The 25,863-nt window shown below is 29.3% G+C and overlaps 2 protein-coding genes across 3 annotated transcripts; both read left to right on the top strand.

The window, feature by feature from the left end:
- Positions 1-8,614: 8,614 nt before the first annotated feature.
- LOC118443184 (protein snakeskin) lies at positions 8,615-16,421 on the top strand. The gene is made up of 4 exons (XM_035869747.2): positions 8,615-8,809; positions 13,914-13,968; positions 15,432-15,587; positions 15,845-16,421. Exons 2-4 carry the CDS (start codon positions 13,924-13,926, stop codon positions 16,031-16,033), a joined length of 390 nt encoding a protein of 129 aa, XP_035725640.1. The 5' UTR covers positions 8,615-8,809; positions 13,914-13,923; the 3' UTR covers positions 16,034-16,421.
- Positions 16,422-17,073: 652 nt separating this feature from the next.
- Positions 17,074-25,783, top strand: Smurf (SMAD specific E3 ubiquitin protein ligase). 2 transcript variants are annotated; one of them, XM_035869733.2, is made up of 13 exons: positions 17,074-17,250; positions 18,331-18,369; positions 18,446-18,554; positions 18,637-18,770; positions 18,884-19,148; positions 19,229-19,698; positions 19,795-20,044; positions 20,193-20,362; positions 20,424-20,611; positions 20,697-21,094; positions 21,157-21,617; positions 21,694-21,885; positions 22,119-25,783. In XM_035869733.2, exons 1-12 carry the CDS (start codon positions 17,196-17,198, stop codon positions 21,879-21,881), a joined length of 2,727 nt encoding a protein of 908 aa, XP_035725626.1. In that variant the 5' UTR covers positions 17,074-17,195; the 3' UTR covers positions 21,882-21,885; positions 22,119-25,783. The 2 variants fall into 2 exon arrangements, with proteins under 2 accessions (XP_035725626.1, XP_035725625.1); XM_035869732.2 differs by having other exon boundaries at positions 17,075-17,250; positions 20,190-20,362; positions 22,119-25,782.
- Positions 25,784-25,863: the final 80 nt, after the last annotated feature.

The following is a 25,863-nucleotide window of genomic DNA, read 5'->3' as shown; positions in this document are numbered from 1 at the left end:
GTATTTGTCTTGTTAATAATATTTGCTATTAATTTGTTTAAACAATTATTAATTTTAATATTAATTTAAATATTAATTTTACTGTGTTGTTATATATATACTTTACATTATTAAAATGAATATACATATAACAATGAAAAAGATGATACAAGTTTATTCGCGTGATGACGAAATCTCCACTTTTCTTCTTCAAATCGATTTCTTAACGGAATTAAAGTAATAATTAGCTATTTCGTAAAATCAGATAAGAACTAAAGAAAATCGATAAGAACTAAAATAAAACCGATATAAAAATAACGAACTCAACAGAAAAGTGAGTTCTACGAATTGATAATATGATTGTAAGATAGAAATACAAGGAGAAATGATAAAAACCAGAAGAATGACGCTTCGTATTTGTCATCATTATATCTTATCATTATATCTATCTATGATCACGTATCGAAATTATCGAATCGTGCGAAAAATCATTATGCGAGATTACCCATGGATGCATTCAAACGAGAGAACAAACTAAAACAATTTTCGATAGAACACCATTTTCTGACTAAATTGTTTCTTTCAAAGAAAATAAAACTTTTTCAAAAACTTTTATGTCATGTCCTGGTTTAAACCTTCATCTTTAAAATGAGACCTTGTTTATCAAAATTGATTAAACCATTATAAAACTAGGGATGATGAAGAGCCTTAAGGCATGTCGCTTGAACAAAATTTTCTCACAAAATATTATCAAAAAGAAAAAATAATAATTTAAAGAAGATCACTCATTAGCATAAATTTGTTTAACGATATAATAACATCGAAATCGATATCAACGAACAGTAGGAAACATTTTCAGATACGAAATCGTAAATCGTTATCTTAAGAGTATCTCTTTCGCATTTTCTTATTTCAATAAAAATTAACTCTTCTAATTTAAATAATCGCGAAAAAGTTTGGTAAAGTGTAGATACTCCAGATGTCCCAGATGAAATAATTTTCGAGAGCGTAACGAAATGAATATGGAACGACATGTCGTCGTCCTAGTCGTCCTCGTCGTTCTCGTTGCCGCCTTCGTCGTCGTCGCAACGAGATGGCCACTCACGCAATCGAGGTCGATTTAAATAAATGGAAATAAGAAATACATGGAGTGGGAGCAGGTTGAGGCAATGCAAGGAAGGAGAGAGTTTAAGAGGACACAATCGTCGGTCACTCGAATCTCCCTAGTTCGGGATGCAAAGATAACAATTTGCGAGGAATGGAGCGAGGTCTCGGGAGGGTTGTTCTGGAGTGCACTGGAGAGAAAATCGATCCTTTATGGAGTCTCGAAGGCGAAGAGCACTTCTACAAAATTTCACCAGGACACGAAGATCATGCGCCACTAATTTTGCATAAGTTAAACGTCCTAGTTTTCTTCAATTTCGATTTGAAATGAAATCAAAATTATTTGTATTTTATTTCCTATTACAACGCAAAATAAAAAATGAACGAAAATTTTAGTTAACCATTAACAAATATCTGATTAAAGATGATCGTAAATATGATCTCTTTTAAGATTTTCAAGAGTCGAGAAAATATTCCAAAATTTTTAAAATTCTGCCAATAACGTCCAACGAAGTAGAACAAGTACTTACAAGAAGAATGACAAATCAAAGGAATCAATTTCTCGTTGATCCAGGCATAGAGACTCACAAATGAATACAGTCGCGTCTCGAAGGATTCGCTTTGCTACTTGGCAAAGAGGAAATCGATCGTTCGTAGAATTTGGAGAATGTAGAGAGGATCCTAAGGGTCACGGAAGGTTAGCACCTACCTATCTAATGGTACTTAACAATGAAATATCAGTTGGTAGGATAATAGTCTTTAATGTATATTATACCGAATGAAATCGAATAGAGACCAATTTAATTGATCTACTGTTATTAATACATAGATTAATCAATATTGATTTAAAACTATAAATTATTAATCTATAGATTATTCAATTGGATTAAAAAGAAATGCTTTCTTAGATATTAATTACGTTTGTAATGCGAAACGTAAGAGATATTTTTCAGTTTAAGAAAAATACTTTTAAAATAATGGTTATCTACTATCTATTGGATATAACGATTGCAATTCAGTAACTTTTTAATGACATTGTGTATAAACTTCCAGTCAGAGGGGAGCGAACTTTCAAATTTCGAAATAGCACTTATATGCTCGTATCGTACGAAACTACCTTTAGTCGACTTTGCTTTGCTTTAACTGGACGATTCCCTGGACGGTTTCAAATGCAAAACGAAGTGAACGTGACGGTAAAGGGAAGAGGCTAATTCGAAACTGTTTTAAAACCCTAAATCCGATAAGAGAAACAAGAGGAATCTATGACTGTGAATTTCATTAATACAAAAGAAAAAAATACAAAGAAAATATAATCTATGAATAATTTTTAATTTATTTAATTTTATCATTCTTGGTAAATAACTGAAACATCATGCCATTCAAGATTTCGAGATATTAAATAAAAACTAGTAATATATTTTTATAATCATTGTATTAGCATCAAAATTGACTTTCAAACTACTATAAATTTTCCTATGCATTATAATTCTCATATACATAGGAAAGACCGAGAATGTAGGGAGACGACGTGAAGCAGATTTACTTTTAGTCCGACAACGTGCCGCCGTTAAACCATATTAACATCAAGAAACACACGTAATAGGATAGCGCCTTGCAAATCTTATATACGCCATCCTTGCTTGTATGAACTTCCGAACGAGTAAAGCTAACCGCTCGAAGTTCTCCTTGGTATCCATGGTTAATGATCTTCGATGGTTTAATGAAAATTATTCAAGACTGAACCGATCGTCTAAAAATTATTTTTTATATTTAAACCACCAGCTTATCTTTTCTCTCTCTCTCTCTCTCTCTCTCTTTCTCTCTTTCTCATATTTCACTTTTTATTTGATTCGATAATAGGATTCGAACGATATAAAAATTATTTTCATTATGATTGAAGATGAAATGTGTTGAAGAAAAAAAATTGAAATATCCAATTCGTTTTTCGTATCGTAGTTTCATCAAAATTCGATAGATCTAGAAAAAAAAAATAAATGCGAGGGTCAACCCTCGACCTTCTTTAAAAATTCTAAAAAATTAAACATACTCAAAGAAATTCTAACCGGAATTAAATACTTTTTATCGAAATAATAAAAATAATAAATAACGTACGAGCTTGATAAACTGCTCATTTGAAATACAATATTATTTCAGAGTAAAAGAATAACCTGATACATTTCAAAAAATTATTTATACATTGGATCAATTATTTTATTTGAAATTATCTTCTGGTTAAATGATATTTTGACTAACAAATGCTTTTCATTATATAAAATGTAATATAAAATTTTGTCTTTCGTGCCCAATTTAATTTTAACAAATAATCAATAATTACAACATTTATAAAGTAATACGATATGACAAAACAAAACGAAAATAAATAAAGACTAATAAATAAAAATGCAATCATTGAGAATACAAAGATAAATATCTAATAATTTCAAAGCATAATTATATTTGATATTGATGAAAAATAAAAAATTATTTAAAATGTATATTAAGAGGTAAAATAATAAAAAAAAGAGATTATTTTTAAAGTTAGTTAATTAATATCTTTTTCGATAACAACCGAGTCTAGTCCTTCATGATGAAGTATGTATATCATAACGTTACGTCCTATATTCGTATATCGAGGTATACATCCTCGAAGGTAGCTATAACAGAGCGTGAAAGAAGCGAAAGAGAGAAGAAGATAGATAGGCACATAGATAGATACACATACATAGTGACGCATACAGATGAAGTTGCTTCTTAGATGTATATGAAATCTCAAGAGTCAGATACTATCCTTACCTATGGTTAGATTTTACGTGGCTACTTGCATAATTCACTAGATGACACATAGAAAATATTGGGCAAGGATATACCTATATACATATCTATCTATACATATATATATATATATATATATATGTATGTATATATAGTGTATGTATATAGTTGGCCAGGAAAAAGAGCAAACCAGTGAATCCCAAGAATTTTTATGGATCTCCTTTTCGGCATGGAAGCTACCGTATCCATGAAATCCTCTCTTTAAAAATAGAATAAGAGACCAACGAGAAATCGCTTTTAGAATTTGTAGAAGGCTCTCATCGAAGTTAACCAGCGAGTCGAATAAGAAATGTTTGCGTTTGAAATCGTAAATCGTAAATGAGAAAATGTTACGTTTATAAATGTAGACGTGGATTTAATAAAATAAAAAAATAAAAAGAAAGTAATTTCCTGATATTATAACAATTATAAAATAATTACGTTCATATGTTTCTGCATTTTGTCCTAGGGAATCGTCGTTTGTTCAGAGATTTTTCCCCGTTTTTGTAAAATTCTGCCACGGGAAACAGCACAAGACGGTCTAACAAGGAAGTTGAAAACTTTTTCTTTTTCTTTTTTTGTTTTCTTTTCATTCTTCCACTACCTCATTCCATGGGACTGTCTAGAACTCGGCAAGACAATTTTATATATTCCAGGAGATTTATTCAGTGGACCTGGTATGCTCGATGGACCAGGTGAAACCGTGAATATGAAAAATAGGAACTTATATATGTATGTACATACGTACACCCTTATGCATATACATACATATATATATATATATGTAAATATATCGTTTATATATACTAGATATATATTATATATATGTTTGAGAAAAGCGAAAAGGAGCCCGTTTAAATAAGAAACGGCTTTCTCTCGAGGGAAAGGCCCAGCTCGAATCTTTATATTCTATTGTGTGTCTTGGCAACTTTGACCAACGGAGACAGCGTACAACATTATTTTCTTTCTTTCGAGCTCATCCTCCGTTTGTCGACGTCCTCGACACCGAAAAATTTTTTCTATATCTCAAACGCATTTTTTATTAAAGTTGAATCGAACGCAACTAGCTTTATTCATATTACATTTCTTTGAATTGTACGAGCTAAAAATTATTTTTTATCGATGGAACTTAATCATTAGTCCTTTAAAAAATAATTTTCCTATTCAATTCACATTTTAAGCAAACTTGTCATTTACATGTTTTCTTATGTAATTAAAAATACTACATTGTAAAAATACAACTGTTATAAAAATATATGAGCCATCTAAAACGTCTACTCTTAAAACTAAAACTGCAGGAGAAACGTATCTTTGATTTCTGAAATAATAACCTGCATAGACGTTACAAATCCAATACCTTTCCGTTCAACAGTCTCATCTAAAATGGCTCTTGATCGCACGGATATTCGTACCCGATGTTGCCGATACGATATAGCTACAAGGTATACTGTTTTTCATTCTTTTTATTGCCAATAACTCGACATCGAACAGCAGGTCCGATATAATGGATAACATATACCTACCCTATGCTCGCAAACGTTTACGTGTTTGGTAAAATACGATAATTGATCGCTGATAGCAAAAAAACATCTTTCCTGACCTACGCCATATGATATACATAGTTATCAATCGTTTACAAGAAAAATATTTTCCTTCAAAATGTTTCCTTTTTTTCTTTTAAAGCCCTTTAAATTCGAATTACTACCATTGCAGGAAATTTAAAAGGAATGATCGTGAAATGTTGTCAAAACTTAATCGTCAGCGAATAAACGCCGAATGTACGTAGATATCGTAGAAAGAGAACAGCAACAAAATCATTTCGAAAGAGATCGGTTGTCCAATCTCATCTGGTGCGTTCTACGCGATCATAGAAGCGTCGAGAAGCTCTTGGAACGATCGCATAGAAATGGGGTATCGAATCGTTGGGGTGGATTTCTCGATTACCCGAAGTCACTGACTTTTATTGCTACTCGAGTCTACCACTCGAATGGAAGCCGACGTCTTCCTCTTCCTCCTCCTTCTCTTCTTCTACTTCTTCTTCTTTTTCTTCTTCTTCCTTTTTCCTTCCATTCCCTTACTTCTGTCGTTTCTTTTCTCTTCGACCGCGGCATACTCTCGGGTCACTTTGTCGTCCCTTCCTCTAAATCACCGCACAGTGCCTTTTTTTATGGCACCTATGTCGCCTTCGAATTCGACCGTAGCACGAATAATGCCTTGGTGAATATTGCTCGTAGACAAAATCGCTCGGGATGAATCTTGACATCTTCATCATCTTGAGAAAGAAAGGAATTTTAAAAAGTATCGATGTACACGTATCACCTATATATCATGAAGAAATATCTACTTGTCAAGAAGAACAAAGAATTATTTTCTAGAACGTTATAAATATGACATGAATAATAAAAGAAATATAACAATTTTGTATCATTAAATTCATATCAGTAAGAATCATATTATCAATATGAACGCCAAATAATATACTCGATATAATTTTAAACAATATTCTGTAAAAATGAAAAAATAGATATCAGACTGGGAAACAAAAGACATAACTTAAATAAAACGAAAGATGGGCTTTATAGGGACGATTTCATTTTAAATTTCAAAAAAGAAGTTTTCCAGGGCAAACGGGAGTGACAAGGCAAAGCGTTATACACTGCCCTCGGAGCATTGTCGGCGGTATAATGTCTTCCTTCCCGCGTTCGTCCTCGTCGTCCACGCGGCAGTCCGTACATTCCCGAGAGGGTCCTACATCCAACAGGATGATAAATAAATTAGCCACGGAAATGTTGCAAGTTATTACCGGCTAGACCATATATACATACGTACAACGTACGAACTCGCCCTGTCCATTCGTAGGATAGAGAAACGTTCACGTCACTTGTAGTTTACTTGTTCTACGGTTCCTCGCCTTGGAAAAGCTCGTTATCTAATTTCTCGAGTCGTGCCAAAAAAGAAAAAAGAAAAAAAAAAAAAGAAAACAAACGGAAGGAAAGAAAGTTCTGTTGCTCGTACCGCGCTTCATTAGCCACGGTAAAAAACGTCAGTAGGTTCTTCTAACGTAAGAAGAAGTATTATAACGAAGGAACGTGAAATTATATTGTTACACTATGTCCAAGAAAAAGAGAAAATTTCCTCAAGTCATCTTACTTTTCTTACGAGTAAAACATTTTTCTGAATTTCTCTTAACATTTTTAAAAGAATTAAATTGACTATAAAAGAAATATAATTTGCAATATCTGATCAATAAGTATCTGGACTCCTTGATATGTCCGATCAGTACAGATCTCGACTACTAACAGTTACCATCTTGATATGTAGTTACACTTTCTATCGATCGGTGACGCTGCCGTAGCTTATCGCGAAAGTAACGCCGTGAAGTGATACCAACTGTCTAACCTCAAATTTAATTGATCGATCGATCGTGTAAACTTTTTGTTTACATGTTATAAACAAAAAAATATGCTTCCAATGTTATCAGAGTTTAATAACTTATTTGAATGTAATTTTTTCGAAAATATAATAATTCTTTTATATATTATTATAAATTAATATTGTACATAATTAATAAAAAATAAATTTTGTATTAGGAATAATTGATTCGATTAGTACTAACAAATAATTTTTATATACGTACATATGTATAATTTTTAACGAAAATATTATAGACAAAAAAATAAAGAGAAAAAATATTACATATTCACTCTAGACTATTTGTTTTGTATATAAAATTAAAAATATTATTTATTATTTATTTTTATTCCATAATCATAATAGACAGATCCATTAGTGTGAAATCATTTTAACGGGTCTTTGAATCTATCTTTCTATTATACCATTTCTTTGCTAGATAAGTAAGCTTTATCAAGTAATATGACGTAATCGGCACGTTCTTACCGTATACGTAGGCACGTAGTCGAGCGTGCCACACATACGATCGAATGTGTTCCTGCGTTCTTATTGATGTGACACACCATGTGTGACGTCATTCTTCTAATTAACGTCGTAATATCGCTTTAAAAATATTTAACATCAAAAAGATCGATTAGAATCGTATCTTTGTCCTGTAATAATTGTCATATAATCATCCTGTATTTAGAATTTTTTTTTTTTTTTTTTTTTATAATAAATATCAACAAATTTATCATAATTATCGTTCAAAAGAACGAAACTAAAAATTGAAAATTCATATATTTAATAAGACAAATTTTTTATAAACAGACATGAATTAGAAGATATCAATACAAATGATAAAAATACAACGAATTTTTTTAATATAAAAAAAGAAAAGAGAGAGAGAGAGAGAGAAAAAGAGTCATAATAATATTTCATAATAATACTGATGGACACTTTTCTTTGAAACGCACTATATGTATATGTTCTTTTTTTGGGACACGCTATATATTTTTGTATATATAATCTTATAATTCTGTACCAATTAAAATACAAACAAACTTAAAGAATAAATTTTCATCTAAAGAAAAATATAATAATCAGTATATAGATTTATTGAAATGTTAATAATACAATAACATTTCAATATGCTATCAATTTTTATTGGATTTTGTCATCTTCTAAAAAAATATAGGACGTCAATATTATGAACAGCGGCGCGCTAGTAAATAATATTATGTCTAATGAAACGTATGTTTGTTTACATGTTTTAATGCAAATATATCCGTTATCGTCTAATATAAAATGAAAATCATTTCTTGGTCCTGATAGAACAGACGTGCCCACACACAATCACACACCATGACGCGATGCTCGTAAATGCCATTGTGTTTTCGAGAATCGTATAAAGTACGATTTAGCAGAACACTCCCGCGCGACGTTGGTTACTCGGTTACGGCGTCAGTCGCTATTGGACCATCGTAACGTGAATAACTACGCGAGTGAGACCGATTCAAAACACGTAAGTAAAGTAAACGCAAACGATTGAAATTTTTATAAGTTTTACAAGCGAACCTTTCAATATAAATTATCGTTTAAAGATAAAAAGAAACGTAATTTAATAATTTGATATAAATTAATGGATTAAAATTAATAAGTAAATAAATTAATTTTATTTACCATTTTAATATCATTTTTCGTTCAAACAGTAATCGTATTATAATATTATATTTCATATCATATTATATTACACGATTATATATAATATTTGTAATGTTCGCTTTAAATAACTTCACATCCATTTTATATATCTGCGAATTGATTTATAAGAAGTCGACGAACGTGCGTCGTAAGAAATCGACTTTCGCCGCATGTTTTGAAGCCAGAAGCCGTGTCGCCTCTTTCCGCGACTATATCCGAAATATTCTTATACTACCGTCGTACGGCTGACCTGATTTCGCAGTTTTCCTTTGATATTTAAACTGGATCCGATCACAAGATGCAAGATGTAAAGTGTAAACGTGTTCTATATATAAAAATTATCGTATCGTTATGAATTAATAAAATAAATTAATAAAAATGCATAAATGTATAAATCAAAGCAAAGATATTAACTTTTCGTGTTATAGTATTATATATGTGAGAAATTACTTTTGAATTTTTTATGAATATTTTGTTTAAAATTAATCAAATTGAACGATCATTTCAGAATCAAAAGTTAATGAGAAGAATTCAACAATCTTTTCTCACATCTATTTCTGGAAATACTCGTCACTCTACTCCTATCAATATATATGATTCAATTTTATCTTTTGTCACTGAATAATACCTATTTCAAGAATCGACGATATATAAAATAACTACATATTTTTTTACTACTCGTGATAATTTTGTAATGCTATCGGTAAGAAATGACTCAAAACATTATACTTATAATTATCTCTGAGTCACTTTAATCTATATAAGGATTTTTTTTTACATAAACATGAAAAATTGTTTATTTTTACTAAACACGTATATTTTCCTGTGATACGTGCCGATATATAAATGTGCATAGAGTTTCGTAAGAGCTATATTATAAATAATTGTTAAATCAATTTGAAATGTTCAACTTTTAATATAATTAATATACAACAAAATAAGTTCTTTGTGGAATTAATTAATTGATATTAATCCACACTCAAAATTGTGTGTTTGTACACTATATCTATAATACACATACAGAGGATGTTATAATATATATATATATATATACAGGATGTTTCGAAACTCAATATACAATCTATGAGTAGAAGTTAAGGAGGTCAAGGCAAACATTTTTTTGATTAAAGGAAAATACCGTTGATGCAGCTCAACTAATGACCAGATATGAAATAATAATGAAATAAACTAGTTACATTGCTCATACAAACGCAAACTTGACAACTGACTAATGGAAATCATTCTATCTGTACGAACTACTATTGCCAATATCGTGAGCAAATATTGGTTGATAACTTTCAAACTCTACGCTGATAATTTAGTCACATAATAGGATAACGACACATCATCGACCTCATGTTGCCGGACAAAAAATGTTTGCCTTGGCCTCTTTAATTAATTCTCATAGTTTGTGTATTGAGTTTCAAAACATTCTGTACATTATACTTGTTTATTAAGAATAAAATAAAAGTATTATTATCTGATCATGTAAAAGAATATATAGAAAGATTTACTAGAACTAATCGGTTAAATAAAATAATAAGACAATAGCTTAATCCGATTTCCAAAAACGAATCGTACTGTCCTTCGTTACTTCCTTATTATTCCTTAAACCTCTCTCGATAAAAGAAACAAAGTCATAGAAAATTTTCACTGATGAAAAACTATTGACGAAAATGACACGTGAAACTAAATGTTTGTCGGTTCTTACACGATTATTTATTTATTTATTTATTGTTACAAAAAATCATTTGCAATATTGATTGTAAGAACCCTAGATATTGGAATTCTTTCTCTTCGTGATCTTTCTTTTTCTACTTTTCGAGGTCACACAAGCAGGTATAACCATCCAAAGGATCAGCCTCGAATATACTGGTTTTGCGTAATACCATCGCCCGACGCTATCTTAAAGGGGAAAGCAAAATTATGCGGGAGAACACAGTCTGATTTAGTCTGATTGATCGAATTATATATACAGGATAGGGCATTAACTTTATCCACCTGAATTATTTTTAATAATTTTATAAAATATTCCATATAAAAATTGTACTATGTAAAAGGAGATTTAATTTGGTGTGAACTATTTTTTCCTAAATAAAGAGGTATTAGTAATTGCAAGATCATTTTCAATTTTTTAAATGGAACAGTATATTTTTGTTATCGTAATGTAATATAAAAAAAAATATCAGTTTTTCTTTTTGTTTCTTTTCTTTTTTTACTTTGAGATAACTTCAAACAAAAAAATTATGTTTAAATTGTAAAATTGTAAAAGTCAATCTTATTCATTTTTATTATTACGATTCATATTTTAACAATTACTTTTACTTCTTCACTACAAGAAAAAGTATCTTGCACTAAATTACGTCCTCTTGTATACATTTTGTAACATTATTAAAAATATTGGAAATAATTTAGGTAGACAAATTTAATCTACCACCCTGTATATAAACAAATTTCAACTGCTTCAAAAAGAAAGAACCTCCCTATGCAAAGATTTAATACGTTTAATTAGATACACACATGCATCGGAGTCAGATTTTATTGGACAAATCTGGTTTTAATAAACCGGCGTTTAATTAAAAAAGTTAGCATTCCTGTAATGCACGGTCTCTGAAGATATATTATGTTTCTTCTTTTTTTCCTTTTTTAAATAATCGGATTCGATAATTAACGCGCGTGTTGCTAATCACGTTAGCGAAGTTAAAGTAACTATATTCATACAATGTATGACTGGTTTTCTGTAGTTTTCATTTAAAAAATAAACTATATTATCATATTATTTGAAATATTATATCGAATTAAATTAAAGATTACAAATTTTCTCTATATTTCGAAGTATTAAAAAATGTCAATATTGATATTCTGCAGTGATATTTTAAGCTAACCCAAATACGAATGAACGATGTTTTATTCGATTCGTTCGTGATTCGCATTGATCACTTGTATTCACAAATACCTCTTTATATGTACGATCTTACGGGCGATTATATGCTTCTCAAAACTCCCACTATATACAAAACATTCCGTGTTGCAAAACAAATTATAAGAAATTGCTTTCAAACAATCCCCATTCAATCAAATAAAAATAAACTTTGTTTATTGTTTGTAATATTAAAGTCATTACATTTTTATCACATTTTAAATTATTATCATTTTAAATTATTATCATTAGCTATAACAAGTATAATAATAATTCATGTAAATCATAATAATTTTCACACTTCTAAATTATGAATATTTTAATAATAAAATATAATCTAAATATAGAACTGTTTCATATCGTGATTGCCATAGAAGTAAAAAAATTCAGTATGACATAACGTTCTAGCATCTGACGCATAACATAAGTATGCACAATGCACAATACTACACACATGCATGCATAAATACATATATCGTAGATGTGTACGTACGATCGCTAATTTTTGTTACGTTCTATCCATCGTTGGTGTCTCATGGCCATGGGTGCTTCGTACCACTGACCCAGCTTAAGCATCAGAGTCCAACTTTAATAAAACTCTACTAGCAAATAAAAAATGAATGTATATGTACACATATACCTTATCCCATTCGTTCAGTAAATTTTCACCGAGAAGGAGAAAAAAGAGAAAGAAATATATATGGTATTTTAATTACGTCTTGTTTTTTTATATCCTGAATCTACTCGTTTCAAGAGCCAAGAGAAGAGTATACAAAAAAAAAAGAAAAAAAGAAATATTAATAAAGATATTAGTTATTTTTCATATTTATACTATTATCATCAAGGTATCATTTTTCTGAGACATCAAGTATATGAAAAATAAAATATTAACAATCAGTTGTATCGAAATGCGAGACAAACTCATTTCTGTCAAAATATCAATTTATCGGTTATATCGCTTTCCGCCATTACGTAACAACTGTTTTGTTTTATTAGACAAGTTGAATATCTAATAAAAAGATTTATTCATGAGATAAGTCTTTTTGAAAGATGAAAGGTGATCAGAATATCAGGTGAATATAACATCTTCCTTACATATGTACCTTATTCTCGATATTCAGTTCACTTTTTATTTTTCTCGATTGAAATAAGTTTATATACGATCTTAAAATTGATCTTTGATCCGTCACAAGGACACAATCGCCTTGTACCGATCATTACTATTAAAAGAACAGCATGAAAGTATAGGGTTACGTCAGTTAACTTGGCCTAACATCATCTACGCTTCAATTCGATCAACTACGTTTCAATTCGATCAACAACGAATTCGATTATCCTTAAGATTTAATTATCTTGCATGTTATTTATAAAAATCTTATTAAAGATATAAAGTATAAAGTATCTTAACAGCATATAATATTATCACGAATGACCATAAAATGCCACACTTGAGATCACGTCATTTTATTCAACCATAGCATGTTCGTATCGATTCTAAGACTTCTTCTTTTCTCATTTAAAGTTCATAAAAAATTTAATAAGTTTAAGTTCTTCTAAACTTTTGTCCATAAGCAAACTATTCTCCTATTCATATGCTAATATCGATATAATTAATCTTCATGACATTATATTTGTATTTTTTTTTTTTTTTATATTTTTGATACTGCATTAATGATGTAATGATGTTAAATGGAATTTTATTTAATGATGTTAAATATAATGAAAACCTATTTTTTATATTCGTAAAAAAAAATACATTTCACTATTTTCGATCTGATAATAATACTCAATAAATTATATAACAGCTTTATAAGACGCGGAAAATAAAATTCGTTAAGTATTTTAAAGTCAAATAAAGTAAAATTGCTTAATTGATAAAGGTTTAATATTTTTTATTCAACTGTGTCATTTCTAACGTCATCATAAGGTTTTTTTTTTTCAAATTATATCGTAATATTTCAAATAACATCGATAATATAATTCATATATTATTTATTTGTTTCAGATAAACAAAAATGGTTAACTTTACAAGGCTTTCAATCATAAAATTATTTGAACTTGTAAGTATAGCTACGACGCTTTGTTACATTTCCAAAGCCTACAAGATATATTAAAATTAGTAAAATTGTAATTATAAATATAGATTCGTTGATATTTTAATTTTGATCATACTTTTCCTATATAAATAAATCGTTATATGATCGATGTTGTGTACGATCGTAATAGAATAATTTCTCCGTTAAATTTACTCTGAGAACCGGAAACTGATAAGCTAACAATAAACCAAATGTTACTGTGTGTGTTAAGATAAATATACATAAAACAACAAATCGTACACGTGCATTGAGAACATCATATTCATTCCCTTGGTAATTCATAAAATTTAATTAATTTATCCTCGAGACAGGAGTCGTTTCGTCCTCTTCAAGCTGATTCACTTTACTAACAGACACTTTTATAGTAACGACTCTAAAGGAAGTTCTCGTTATAAGCATTTGACAATTGACTATTTTACGGTTCATAGTAATATATAGCTATTACAAATCTGAAATTTTGACATACAGTGATTATAAAAAGTATTAATACGACTTATACCTTTTTGTAGAATAACTTTATATAAAAATCGTAACAAATATAACTTGAATTAAATGAAAATAATAAATTTATTAAAGTTCATTCGATAAATTATTTATAAATAATTCGAAAGAATTTAATTTTATTTATCTTCTGAATCATCTTTCTTACGATTTTATGAGCAATATTAAATGTTTATTAAAATGAGAAATCGCTGACGACTTAATGCAAAATCGACATCCATTCTTATACGATACATGCGCGCGCATGTACACACGAACATGCGCACACATACCTACACGAATCATATTGTATTTGCGTCTACATTATTGTCGTATCAATTAATTTGGTAAGAAAAATATCATGAATATAACATTAAAGATGACCCAAGAATACTATACGAAGAGATACGTATATGTATACGTGTTACTTCGCCTATAATTCTCGACTCTATACGATCGTCCATAATGAAAATACTTACCTGTTGCTGCTCGAATAGTCCTGGAAATAGAATGAAGTTCCTAACTAGAGCACAGCAACCGAAACCTAATGTATTATTTACAACTATATCAATGAGGACAATATACTTGTTTTCGATGGCCTCATTTAATCCACATTCTAATTTTTATTTCTTCTATTTTAAAAAAAGAGATCACTGCTTTACCATTCTTTATTAGGAATTAACGCAACTTTCAATGTCACTTTTAGTATTTCAGTAGACTTTTCAATATTCAAATTTTAAGCTTATAGATATTTTTATGACGTTTATATTAAATCATACAAAAAATATAAAATCATTTGAATCTATAATTTCCTTACGCAAATTTTGTTCGAAAAGATATGATAGAAGTAATACCAAATTAATGAATATAATAAATATTATTATTCATCTGTATGATATAAAAGTCTATCATTTTGTATATATTTATACATATATTTACTTTTTTAGATCTTAGTATGTATCCTTATCGGATTGCATTACCACTCTTTTAAGGGGGATTCGGATATAGAGATGATCACAATGGGTACCTTTGGTGGATACCTCATTATTTTAGTCGGCTTGTTTGCTGGCAGTATAATGGGAACTCCAGTTAATCGTCGTGTGGTACGTTAAAAATTGTATCTACAATCTATAAACACGAAGTTCTACTATATTCCTATTTTTTTTTCTTTCTTTCTTTTCTTTTCTTTTTTTCTTTTTTTTTCTTTTTGTTCCTTTTACTTCCATAAACATTTGATTTCAATTAGATCACGTGTGTTTAATCAATGTAAAATAAAAATAAAATATATAATAGAGATGCAACCCGTTCTACACCTATGTAACATTCTTAATAATTAATATTTTATGTTTCTATGTTGTAGGACCTTTTCTTCTCGTTGATTGGTTGTGTATTATTCATAGTTACTGGCGCCTTGAATATCAAATTCTTCGATGAATATATACAGAAAGGCTCATTGCGTGACACAGGCTTAACAAAAGGCTCCATTAGTATCATTCAAGCTGCACTTTTCCTCATTGATTCTTTTCTTACATTTAGAGGGGAAGCTTAACAAACAAAAAACATATTTCAACGCTATCGAAGGACTACATAGTCAGCATTCGATAATGTTAATAAACGTAGGCATATTTCGTTTTTAATCAAGAAGTGTTATCGATGTTACATATACTGCCAAAGACGGCTGACACTCTCTCTTTTTTTATTTTATACATATATATATATATATATATATATATATGTATTAAAAAATCCACGTTTCATAAGAAAACGTTGAGAAACGAAGTTACGCTTATTAAACTCAAATAAAAATAGACTAGAGGTCGGACGAAAAGTATTGAAAGTACAAAAAGGATATAAAGCCCATTTAGTTTTGCTATTATCGATTATTAAACTTTGCTTACCTCGTGAAAGACGATATATGTATATATATATATATATATATATATATATATATATATATCGTATATTACAAAGATATTAAATTATTATATAATATGTAACATCTCTTTACGTAAAAGGTGAAAAATTATTACAATATTAATTTATACACCTTATGATAATCTATACTTTTTATAGAACAAAATTAAAAATTTATATTGTAATATTTATAAGAACATATTTTTAAACAAAGTTTATGAACGTTGATCCCTTTTTAAAGTAAATTTGTTGTCACAAATTACATGTTCGATAATAAATACACCATTCACATTCTACGACACGTACGTCGTTTTACAAAAATTATTCATAATTTTTATACACTTATTATTACTACTCATATAATAAGCCATATATGTATGTTAGCAATTATTTTTTTTTTATTGTATGTATATTTTGTAACGCTATTATCAAAACAATAATAAATTAATGATAATGATTTAAATCGACGAATTTCTAATATTCTACGTACATACGTGTGATAAACAAGTTTGATGAGACAATTAAATGGAAGCAATTAGCTTTAAATCACGAGAAAGAGACTACCGTTGAAAGAGGCGCCTGAAATCTCGATGAGAATATAACGAGTTTCAAAGAGAAAATGGCGACCGATATATCGAAGCGGGAGTTAGTTAATCGAGAATCGCGGGGAGTCGACTGGAGGCCAGTCGATCGTAGATCGTTGCGCGTGTGTGATGTACACTATCGCGTAAGGAGTAACTTTATTTACCAATTTAGAGTGCCGATGTGCGGTGAGAAGCGTTAAATGTTCGTGGAAAATGTCGAATCCCGGCGGTAGCAGGAGGAACGGGGCCATGAAGATTCGTTTGACGAGTGAGTGAAGGACGAGAAAGGGCAAAGCTTATGATACGACGATGTCGTGTACCTCGATAAAGGAGAAGGAGCGTGAAAGTTGGCCGGACGACTTGCACGCGACTCGATCCTTCTTTCTTTTTTCCTACATCATCCTTCCTTCCTTCCTTACTTACTTACTTCCTTCTTACCGTTTTTCTTCTTCCTTCTTTAGTCGTTCGCTCACTTTTAAACTTATCTAGGCACACGTAAGATTTATTACCGTCTTTAATTCTCTCTTACGCGTTTCATTTTCTACCCGATACGAAAATTTAATTTTACTTCGACAAACTGATGAGCTCAGACGCGAGCGCGATCGTGAAATGTCAAAATACTATATCTCGGCTATTCTCTCATTCGTTTTCTCGTCCTCATCTACCCCACCAAAAACTCCTATATCTCGTCACGACGATTTTCATCCTTTTGGTTATGGCAACTCCCTGACAGAGGTCAAGACCCCACGGATAGGCGCGCTCCGGGAGGGCTCCTTCTCGAGGACGTTCGTTTCCGACCGTTCTTTCTATCTCCTCTCAATTTAATTACTTCGCTTACTCTCCCTCATTGCTCTCCCCTCTTATGGATGTAACACCGATTGAAGCGATCTGCAAATTGAAGGGAATTACGATCTTCTTAATGCTACTTCACTATTACCCGCTACTTTTAATCTTTTTCAAAATTATATCCAATTTTAATTTAATTTAATTGTCATTTGTTGTTTCCATTTGTGTCTTTTGTTATATTAATAAAATAAAAGATAATGCTTCAATTGAAATCAAATGGAACGTATATAAGCATATAATGTATGATATTAGAATGTATTTTCCTATATCGATAAAAAATTCAACAACCATGATATAATACACTGTTTATCAATGCAGTTTAATTGATTCTTTGAACTCTAAGAATCTTTTTTCTTATCATTCATTTATCGCTTTTTTTACAATGTTTTGATATGAAATAATATTTCATGTACTTGTAATACCATAAAAAATATGGTTCATAATGAAAAACTTTAAAAGAATTTTGACTGCCATTTAAATAATAATTTTCATATATTTTCAGTTTTATGTGCCCGTAATCTTGCCAGAAAAGATCTATTTCGTGAGTATTTGTTATTTTTTTACATTTACTTTATATTTCACAAAGTATTTTGATTAAGATTAGAATCTGTTTTTAGGCCTGCCTGATCCCTTTGCTAAAATAACCGTCGATGGTTCTGGTCAGTGTCATAGTACAGACACTTGCAAGGCTACATTAGCCCCTAAATGGAATCAGCATTATGATTTGTAAATATTTTTTATCCTAAATTCAATTACATTTATCTATCTCTCCATATGTATATTATATAAGAAAAATATATATTTATAGATATATCGGGAAAAATGATGGTATTACAATATCAGTGTGGAATCATAGAAAAATTCATAAGAAACAAGGTGGTGGCTTTCTAGGATGTGTGCGTATATTATCAAACACAATACAAAGATTGAAAGATACTGGTTGTAAGTCCTTTGCATTATTTTGTTTGTTAATATATTAGAACTATCAATAGTACGTGTTTAATAATGTTAGTAACGATAATGTTATTAAAACTAGATTTATCATCTAATTTTAGATCAACGTTTAGACCTTTGCAAAGCTCATTCCGAAGATACAGATGTTGTCAAAGGGCAAATAGTTGTATCTTTGTTATCTAGAGATGGACATAATGGTGCTGTGAGTAACACAGTTGGCCATAATGCTGTAGTTGATGTTCTTGGTGATTTAAGTTGTCCAACTGACTTACCAGATGGATGGGAAGAAAGAAGGACTCGAAGTGGACGATTATATTATATCAATCATTACACCAGAACAACGCAATGGATTCGCCCAAATACTCGGTATTGTAATTATTTTAATCATAAAGAATTGAAATAATTTCTTTTAATAATATACTTTTAATATTCACTATTTTTATTAGGCCTAGCAATGCTATTATACCAACTACACCAGAACCACCACCATTACCTAATTCAGAGCCTACATCTCCCAGTGGCAGTGGTAGTCCACCAAATGTTAGGACAGATAGTCCTACTGTTCTACAAGGCACACCAGAATGGAATGGAGAAGGAGCATCTAGCAGAACTCCTAGTAGAGATAGTTCAGCTCAAAATACTCCTAGAAATACACCAACTCAACAACAAAATAGGAATCAACAAAGTCAACAACACATAAGAAATACTCCACCATCGTCTGCAATAAGAGATCGACGACCTGTACGAAACAATGATGAACAAAATGGAAATCAAAATGCGAACGGGCGTATAGAACGTTCTAATAATGGTCAACCACGAAGGCCTAATCGAAGCAACAGAAATAGGAATAATGCAGTACTCAGTGCTGAAAGAAGAAACGAACCTCTTCAACCTATGGATTTACCACGAGGATATGGTAAATTAAATTAGTATTTAATTTAAAATTAAACGAAAAATCAATTTGTCTTATTACATATATTTAAGAAATATAAATATGCAATATTGTTTATAGAAATGAGGAAAACCCAACAAGGACAAGTATATTTTTATCACGTTCCAACTGGAACATCAACATGGCATGATCCCCGAATACCACGTGATTTACCAGCCAATGAATTGGCAAGTGAACTTGGACCATTACCCAGTGGATGGGAAATGAGACAGACTCAAAGCGGACGTGTATATTTTGTAGATCATAATAACAGAACAACACAGTTTACAGATCCTCGGCTCTCTAGCCAAATCATAAGTAACCTGTTAAAGTAAGTTTTTTATATTATAAGTTTTTTTATATTTATATACAACAGAACAGTTATATAAATAAATTATGAATTAACGAAATTTGATGTTTGAATTAATAGTATAATACGAAAATATAAACTGTTGATATATCTATTTTATTATCAGTAGGAGGCAAAACAACAGCACAAATAATCAGGTTTCTGGAAATCCTAGTAATTCACCTACAACAGCAAGTGAATCAGTAGCAGTGGATACTCTTGTACCATCTGTACCTCAATCTTCCACTAATCAGCAAAGGCCAAGAATTGAAAATGGAAGCAATAATAATTCACCAACATGTAAGTTTAAATGATGAATTAATTATTTCATTTATTTTATTTACTTATTTTTTTTTTTTAGTGGAAACCTCAACACCGCAAACGCAGACTGTATCAGATTTGCCAAAAGAACTTATGGAAAGTGAACTTCTTCCAAAATATAAGCGAGATTTGGTAGCTAAATTAAAATGTCTAAGAGCAGAATTAAATGCACTCCAACCACAAAGTGGACACTGTAGATTGGAAGTATCAAGAAATGAAATATTTGAGGTAAATAGAATGTTATTTTCACAATGTGGGATATTTATAAAATTGTTTAATAATATCTATATAAAGTTACTTCTGTCTCTTTTAGGAATCTTACAGACTGATTATGAAAATGCGTCCAAAAGACATGCGTAAAAGACTTATGGTTAAATTTAGAGGGGAAGAAGGTCTTGATTATGGTGGAGTAGCACGAGAATGGTTATATTTGTTATCACATGAAATGTTAAATCCTCAATATGGACTGTTTCAGTATTCAAGAGATGACAATTATACATTACAAATAAATCCAGATTCAGGGATAAATCCCGAACATTTATCATACTTTCATTTTGCTGGTAGAATTATAGGAATAGCAGTTTTTCACGGACATCATATAGATGGTGGTTTTACCACTCCATTCTATAAGATGCTATTAAATAAAGCTATTACTCTCAGCGATATAGAAGGAGTTGATCCTGAATTGCATAGAAGTCTTACATGGATGTTGTAAGTAATCAATTATATTATTTTGTAAAGTAATATTCTGATATTTTTTTTTATGTTAATAGAGAAAATAGCATAGATGGTGTCTTGGATGCTACATTTTCTGTCGAACATAGCAGTTTTGGGGTCTTGAAAAATCATGAATTAAAACCTGGTGGAAAAGATATACAAGTCACAGAAGAAAATAAAAGGGAATATGTTCGATTATATGTAAATTATCGATTTATGCGTGGAATCGAACAACAATTTTTAGCATTACAAAAAGGGTTTCATGAGTTGATTCCCCCACCATTATTAAGGCCATTCGACGAACGCGAATTGGAATTAGTTATTGGAGGTTTAGGTACTATTGATATAAATGATTGGAAACTGCATACAAGGTTAAAACATTGTACACCCGAAACACCTGTAGTAAAATGGTTTTGGCAGATAGTAGAATCTTATGGAGAAGAAATGAGAGCAAGATTGCTTCAATTTGTTACTGGCAGTTCGCGAGTTCCATTACAAGGATTTAAGGCTTTACAAGGTAATACTCGATTACATGTTAAAAAAAAAATAAAAAAATGTTATTACAATGAATTGTTTTTTCTGTTAAAATAAAGGCTCAACAGGAGCTTCAGGTCCACGTCTTTTCACAATTCATGCTGTAGATGCACCTAGTGAAAATTTGCCAAAAGCACATACTTGTTTTAATAGGATAGATATTCCACAAAGCTATCCGAGTTATCAGAAAATGTTGGATAAACTTACACAAGCTGTTGAAGAAACTTGTGGATTTGCTGTTGAATAATAAGGTATGTGTATTTGTTATACACTTCCAAATTATCAAAACATTTTCGAGTATTATTAAGGAATCTACATATTACATATTTAAACTTACATTTAAATAAAAATAAAAATTTATATTAATAGAAACAAATTCAGCAAAAAATACAGTGACCCTAGATTAATACTAATAAAAACTGAATATAGTGCAATAATATTAATGCATACAAATATTTAAGTATATTTTTTTAATATTTCACAGGATTGTTATAAGTTTGCAGATTTCTTATACTGACAAAATTATCTCCAACATACCCCATCACTGCCCAATACATACATATATTTGTATCTAAAACTTTGTTTTCATTATGAATGCACAAATAAGATGATGTTGGAGTATTCATGATATTCTTTTGTACCACAAACATGGACTGAAATTACAATATCGTTTATTTAAAAAATTTATACACATAAAAATAATTTCGTGCATGTAGTAGTATATAACTGCCTCTTAGAGTTTTCGGTATACTTAATAAGATGAGTATAAACAAAACAAAAATGCAGGTGTCAATTAATCCCTGTATTCATATATTTTTTGAGTAGCACAAAATTAGAAATGTACAGTCAGATAAATGATAGTTATTGTAAAAAAAATTGTTCTAATGAATACTATTATAATATTAGATAGTAACAGTGATGGGAAACTAGTATTTAAAGTTGTATTATTTATAGCGGTCCATGGTGTCTATGGGAAATATGAGTAAAATTTGTACATATGTATCAGTATAATTATGAGAGCAGTTACGAAGTATTTCTGTCATATATAATTACCAGCAGAGAAAAACATCTTAGTTTAACAATAATGTGAAAGAATGAAATACATATATATAAAATAATGTACTTTATAAGTACATTAAAAACTTTGTAATAGAAACCTTATAAATTTTCTTATTTTTCAGATTTAACATTTCCTTTTATATTTAATATAAAAGAATAAAAAAAAAACACATGTATATAAATTTGAAGTTTAATAATATGTTTTTATATCAAGACTTAGAAGTAATAGTAGCATTTTTATTAATAATCATCATATGTATATATAAATATGTAATTCATTTTCTAAACTAAGATATTTTCACTCTGGATTTTTCTGCAATATAACACTTATATTAAAAAATTGCTTAATGCAATTGATAAGAGTTGTTATTGCTGTGCAAATTATGACATGAAGATTATTATTATTGCTTGTTCAAAGGTGGTTAGTACCAAACGATATAACAAGTTGTATATAATTTAGTAAAGCTTAATATAAAAATAATATAGTACCGCATAATGTCTTAATCAGATAGTTGACAAGACGTTATAAAATGCGTTTATTCTAGCATACATTGTGTACACTAGCTTTAATTTAAAATTTAAGAAAATAGTAAATTTATAAAAACATCATACATGTGCATCTATTATAATGTGCTTGTATTGATTCTTTTGCTTGTAATCACACACATGCCTGTATCTTATATTGAGATAATGGGGTAGGATATAAAATAACCTTTTATTTATCATGCAAACCCTTCGTCTAGATACTAATATTTGACTCGAATATTGTAAAGATATTTAGTATCCAATAGCACTAATAATCGTTTTGTATTATTATATTGTTATGTTCTAATATTATGTGCACATAACTGTGATCAAACATATCATAAAATGAGATTGAATAACGAATGGAATATCTAAAAAAAATATTTTACAAACCATGGAAAATTGGTAGATTGATTTCATTTTTATATAAATAATTGTTTTGATATTTATATTTTCCTAATCTTACTTCAAAATGAAACGAAGGTATATATATATATGCCTCATTAAAATTAAAACAAATTATTATGTATTATTGACATTTCTGCAATAGAAAATATCCAATGTTCATATTTAAGTTTTAGCTAAGTTTACAAAGTATTGTTAACATTCCAAAAATCACTGCCTTTCTATTGTACTTGCATACAAATATCAGTGGGAATGGAATGCTAGTAACACTTTATAATATTGGCTAAGAGATATGATTAAAAACTAATATTTGCCAATTTGGTTATTATGGAAACGTAGTTATTGTTATTTGTATTGATGTTTATGTAAGAGTAGTCACAAAGTTTTATACTTCAAATTTTGATGTTTATGCTAATGAAGGAATAAGTTAATGTTGCAATTCGTAGTAAACCAAATTATAAATAGGAGGTTAATTGTTTTTAAATTAACATAATGTTTAAAAAAAAGAAAATGGTATAATTTCTTGATTTATTGCAACTTTAAAATTGATATAGTATCTTACTTATAATTAAATATATAAAATATGACAAAAGCAGTAAACGGACAACAGAAAGATAATTAAAAAAGGTAATCAGATATATGCACTGTTGCACATAATAATTTTCTTTTTGTTAAAATAAAGGGTACTAAATTTTTAGTTATATGCTATACTGTTAAAAATATATTTTTTTTTATATGTGATAATACGGGAGATCTTTATTAAAAATTTTTTTTTTTATTTAGATGAGAAGTAGGCCTTAATAGTGCCTTGCATATAGTTACTGCTTTTGAGAATTTTATAGTATCAATATATTTTTACGAAAAGGAAGTGGTGCATTTGAATTTCAAATTTAGATATGAATTTCATTGAGAATAATGCTTGATTCATAACATATCATGATCTTTATAAAGATTATAAAAATCTTTGCAGAGTTTATTATGATTTTTTAATTAATATATTGTATACATATACTATTAACAAGATAAAGATACAAATAATTAAAGAACTATTTTAAAAAAGAGATATGTATAACACAACAAAAGAATTATCTTTCGATTGCTGTTATGTCAAAATGTACAATACCAAAATCAAATATATATAAAAATATTTTGAAATAATATTTTGAAAAATAATCTCTTAGAAAAAAAAAATATTTAGAACAATTTACTTACATAATTTTACGAAATTAAAGCAAATAAAATAATATTGGTATTGTTCACGTAAAAAAAAATATATATATTACACGATTGTTAAATGCTTTTAGGAAAAATAAAAATGATAGATTTATGAACTTCTTAATGAACATCATGTCTCAAATACAGTTTAAGGTGTTAAGAAAATACAGAAAATAAGACAATATCCTTAAGGAAGATGTAGCATGACGTATTGATGAAAAGCATTTTATTTAATACTTAGCCTTAACTTCCTAAAAAGATTTCATAAAATGAACATTTAAATCTGTTCATAAGTACGTAAACGCAATAAATTCATATATTATCAATATTTTGAAATACAATAATGAACATTTTTCATAGAAAATAATACAAAGCACGATTGTCAATTGCGCTATTGCAATTTCTGTTCTTGATCATGAAAAATATTATATAATAATTTATATATTATATATTTCATTCTCTATAGTTATCGACATTACACACTTTCTCATTTCCAAGATTGTTCGTTTACGATAGCTAAGTCAATCAGTAAAGTTCATGTGGTATTAATTGTCATTTCTTAGTCCGTCGATGGTTCGACTAAACAAGAAGAATGATTAGAAAGCCAATTGTATTAGAAAGAGAGAGAATATATAGCACTGTTAATAAATTAAGAATCGTTTTATATAAGAACGATTTCATATTAAAGTATATCAAACTCAATCCATCGATCTGTCGCTGTTCATTGATATAATATGTATATTTATGAAACAGCACTATTGTTACTAAACGATTATATCTCTTACTATTATCGCGAATGTTGGTGTATCGCTAGTATCATTCTTACGTATAACGTTCGACGGACAACTGTAAATACATCTTTTCCTTTTGTATTTTGGATGAAATGTATATTTTAATAAAATATCCAAAGGTACGAATTCTCTTAACACGTAATTTTTATTTCCTATTATTTCTATTATAATTAAACAAAATGTGTGTATATATGTGTGTGTGTGTATGTATGTATGTATGTATGTATATATGTA

The sequence above is a fragment of the Vespa mandarinia genome, chromosome 4, assembly GCF_050613455.1.
Source record: "Vespa mandarinia isolate Hongniang chromosome 4, ASM5061345v1, whole genome shotgun sequence".
In the NCBI taxonomy this organism is placed as follows: domain Eukaryota; kingdom Metazoa; phylum Arthropoda; class Insecta; order Hymenoptera; family Vespidae; genus Vespa; species Vespa mandarinia.
The sequence above is the reverse complement of the archived record's forward strand: the minus strand, read 5'-3'. Positions and strand labels throughout refer to the sequence as shown.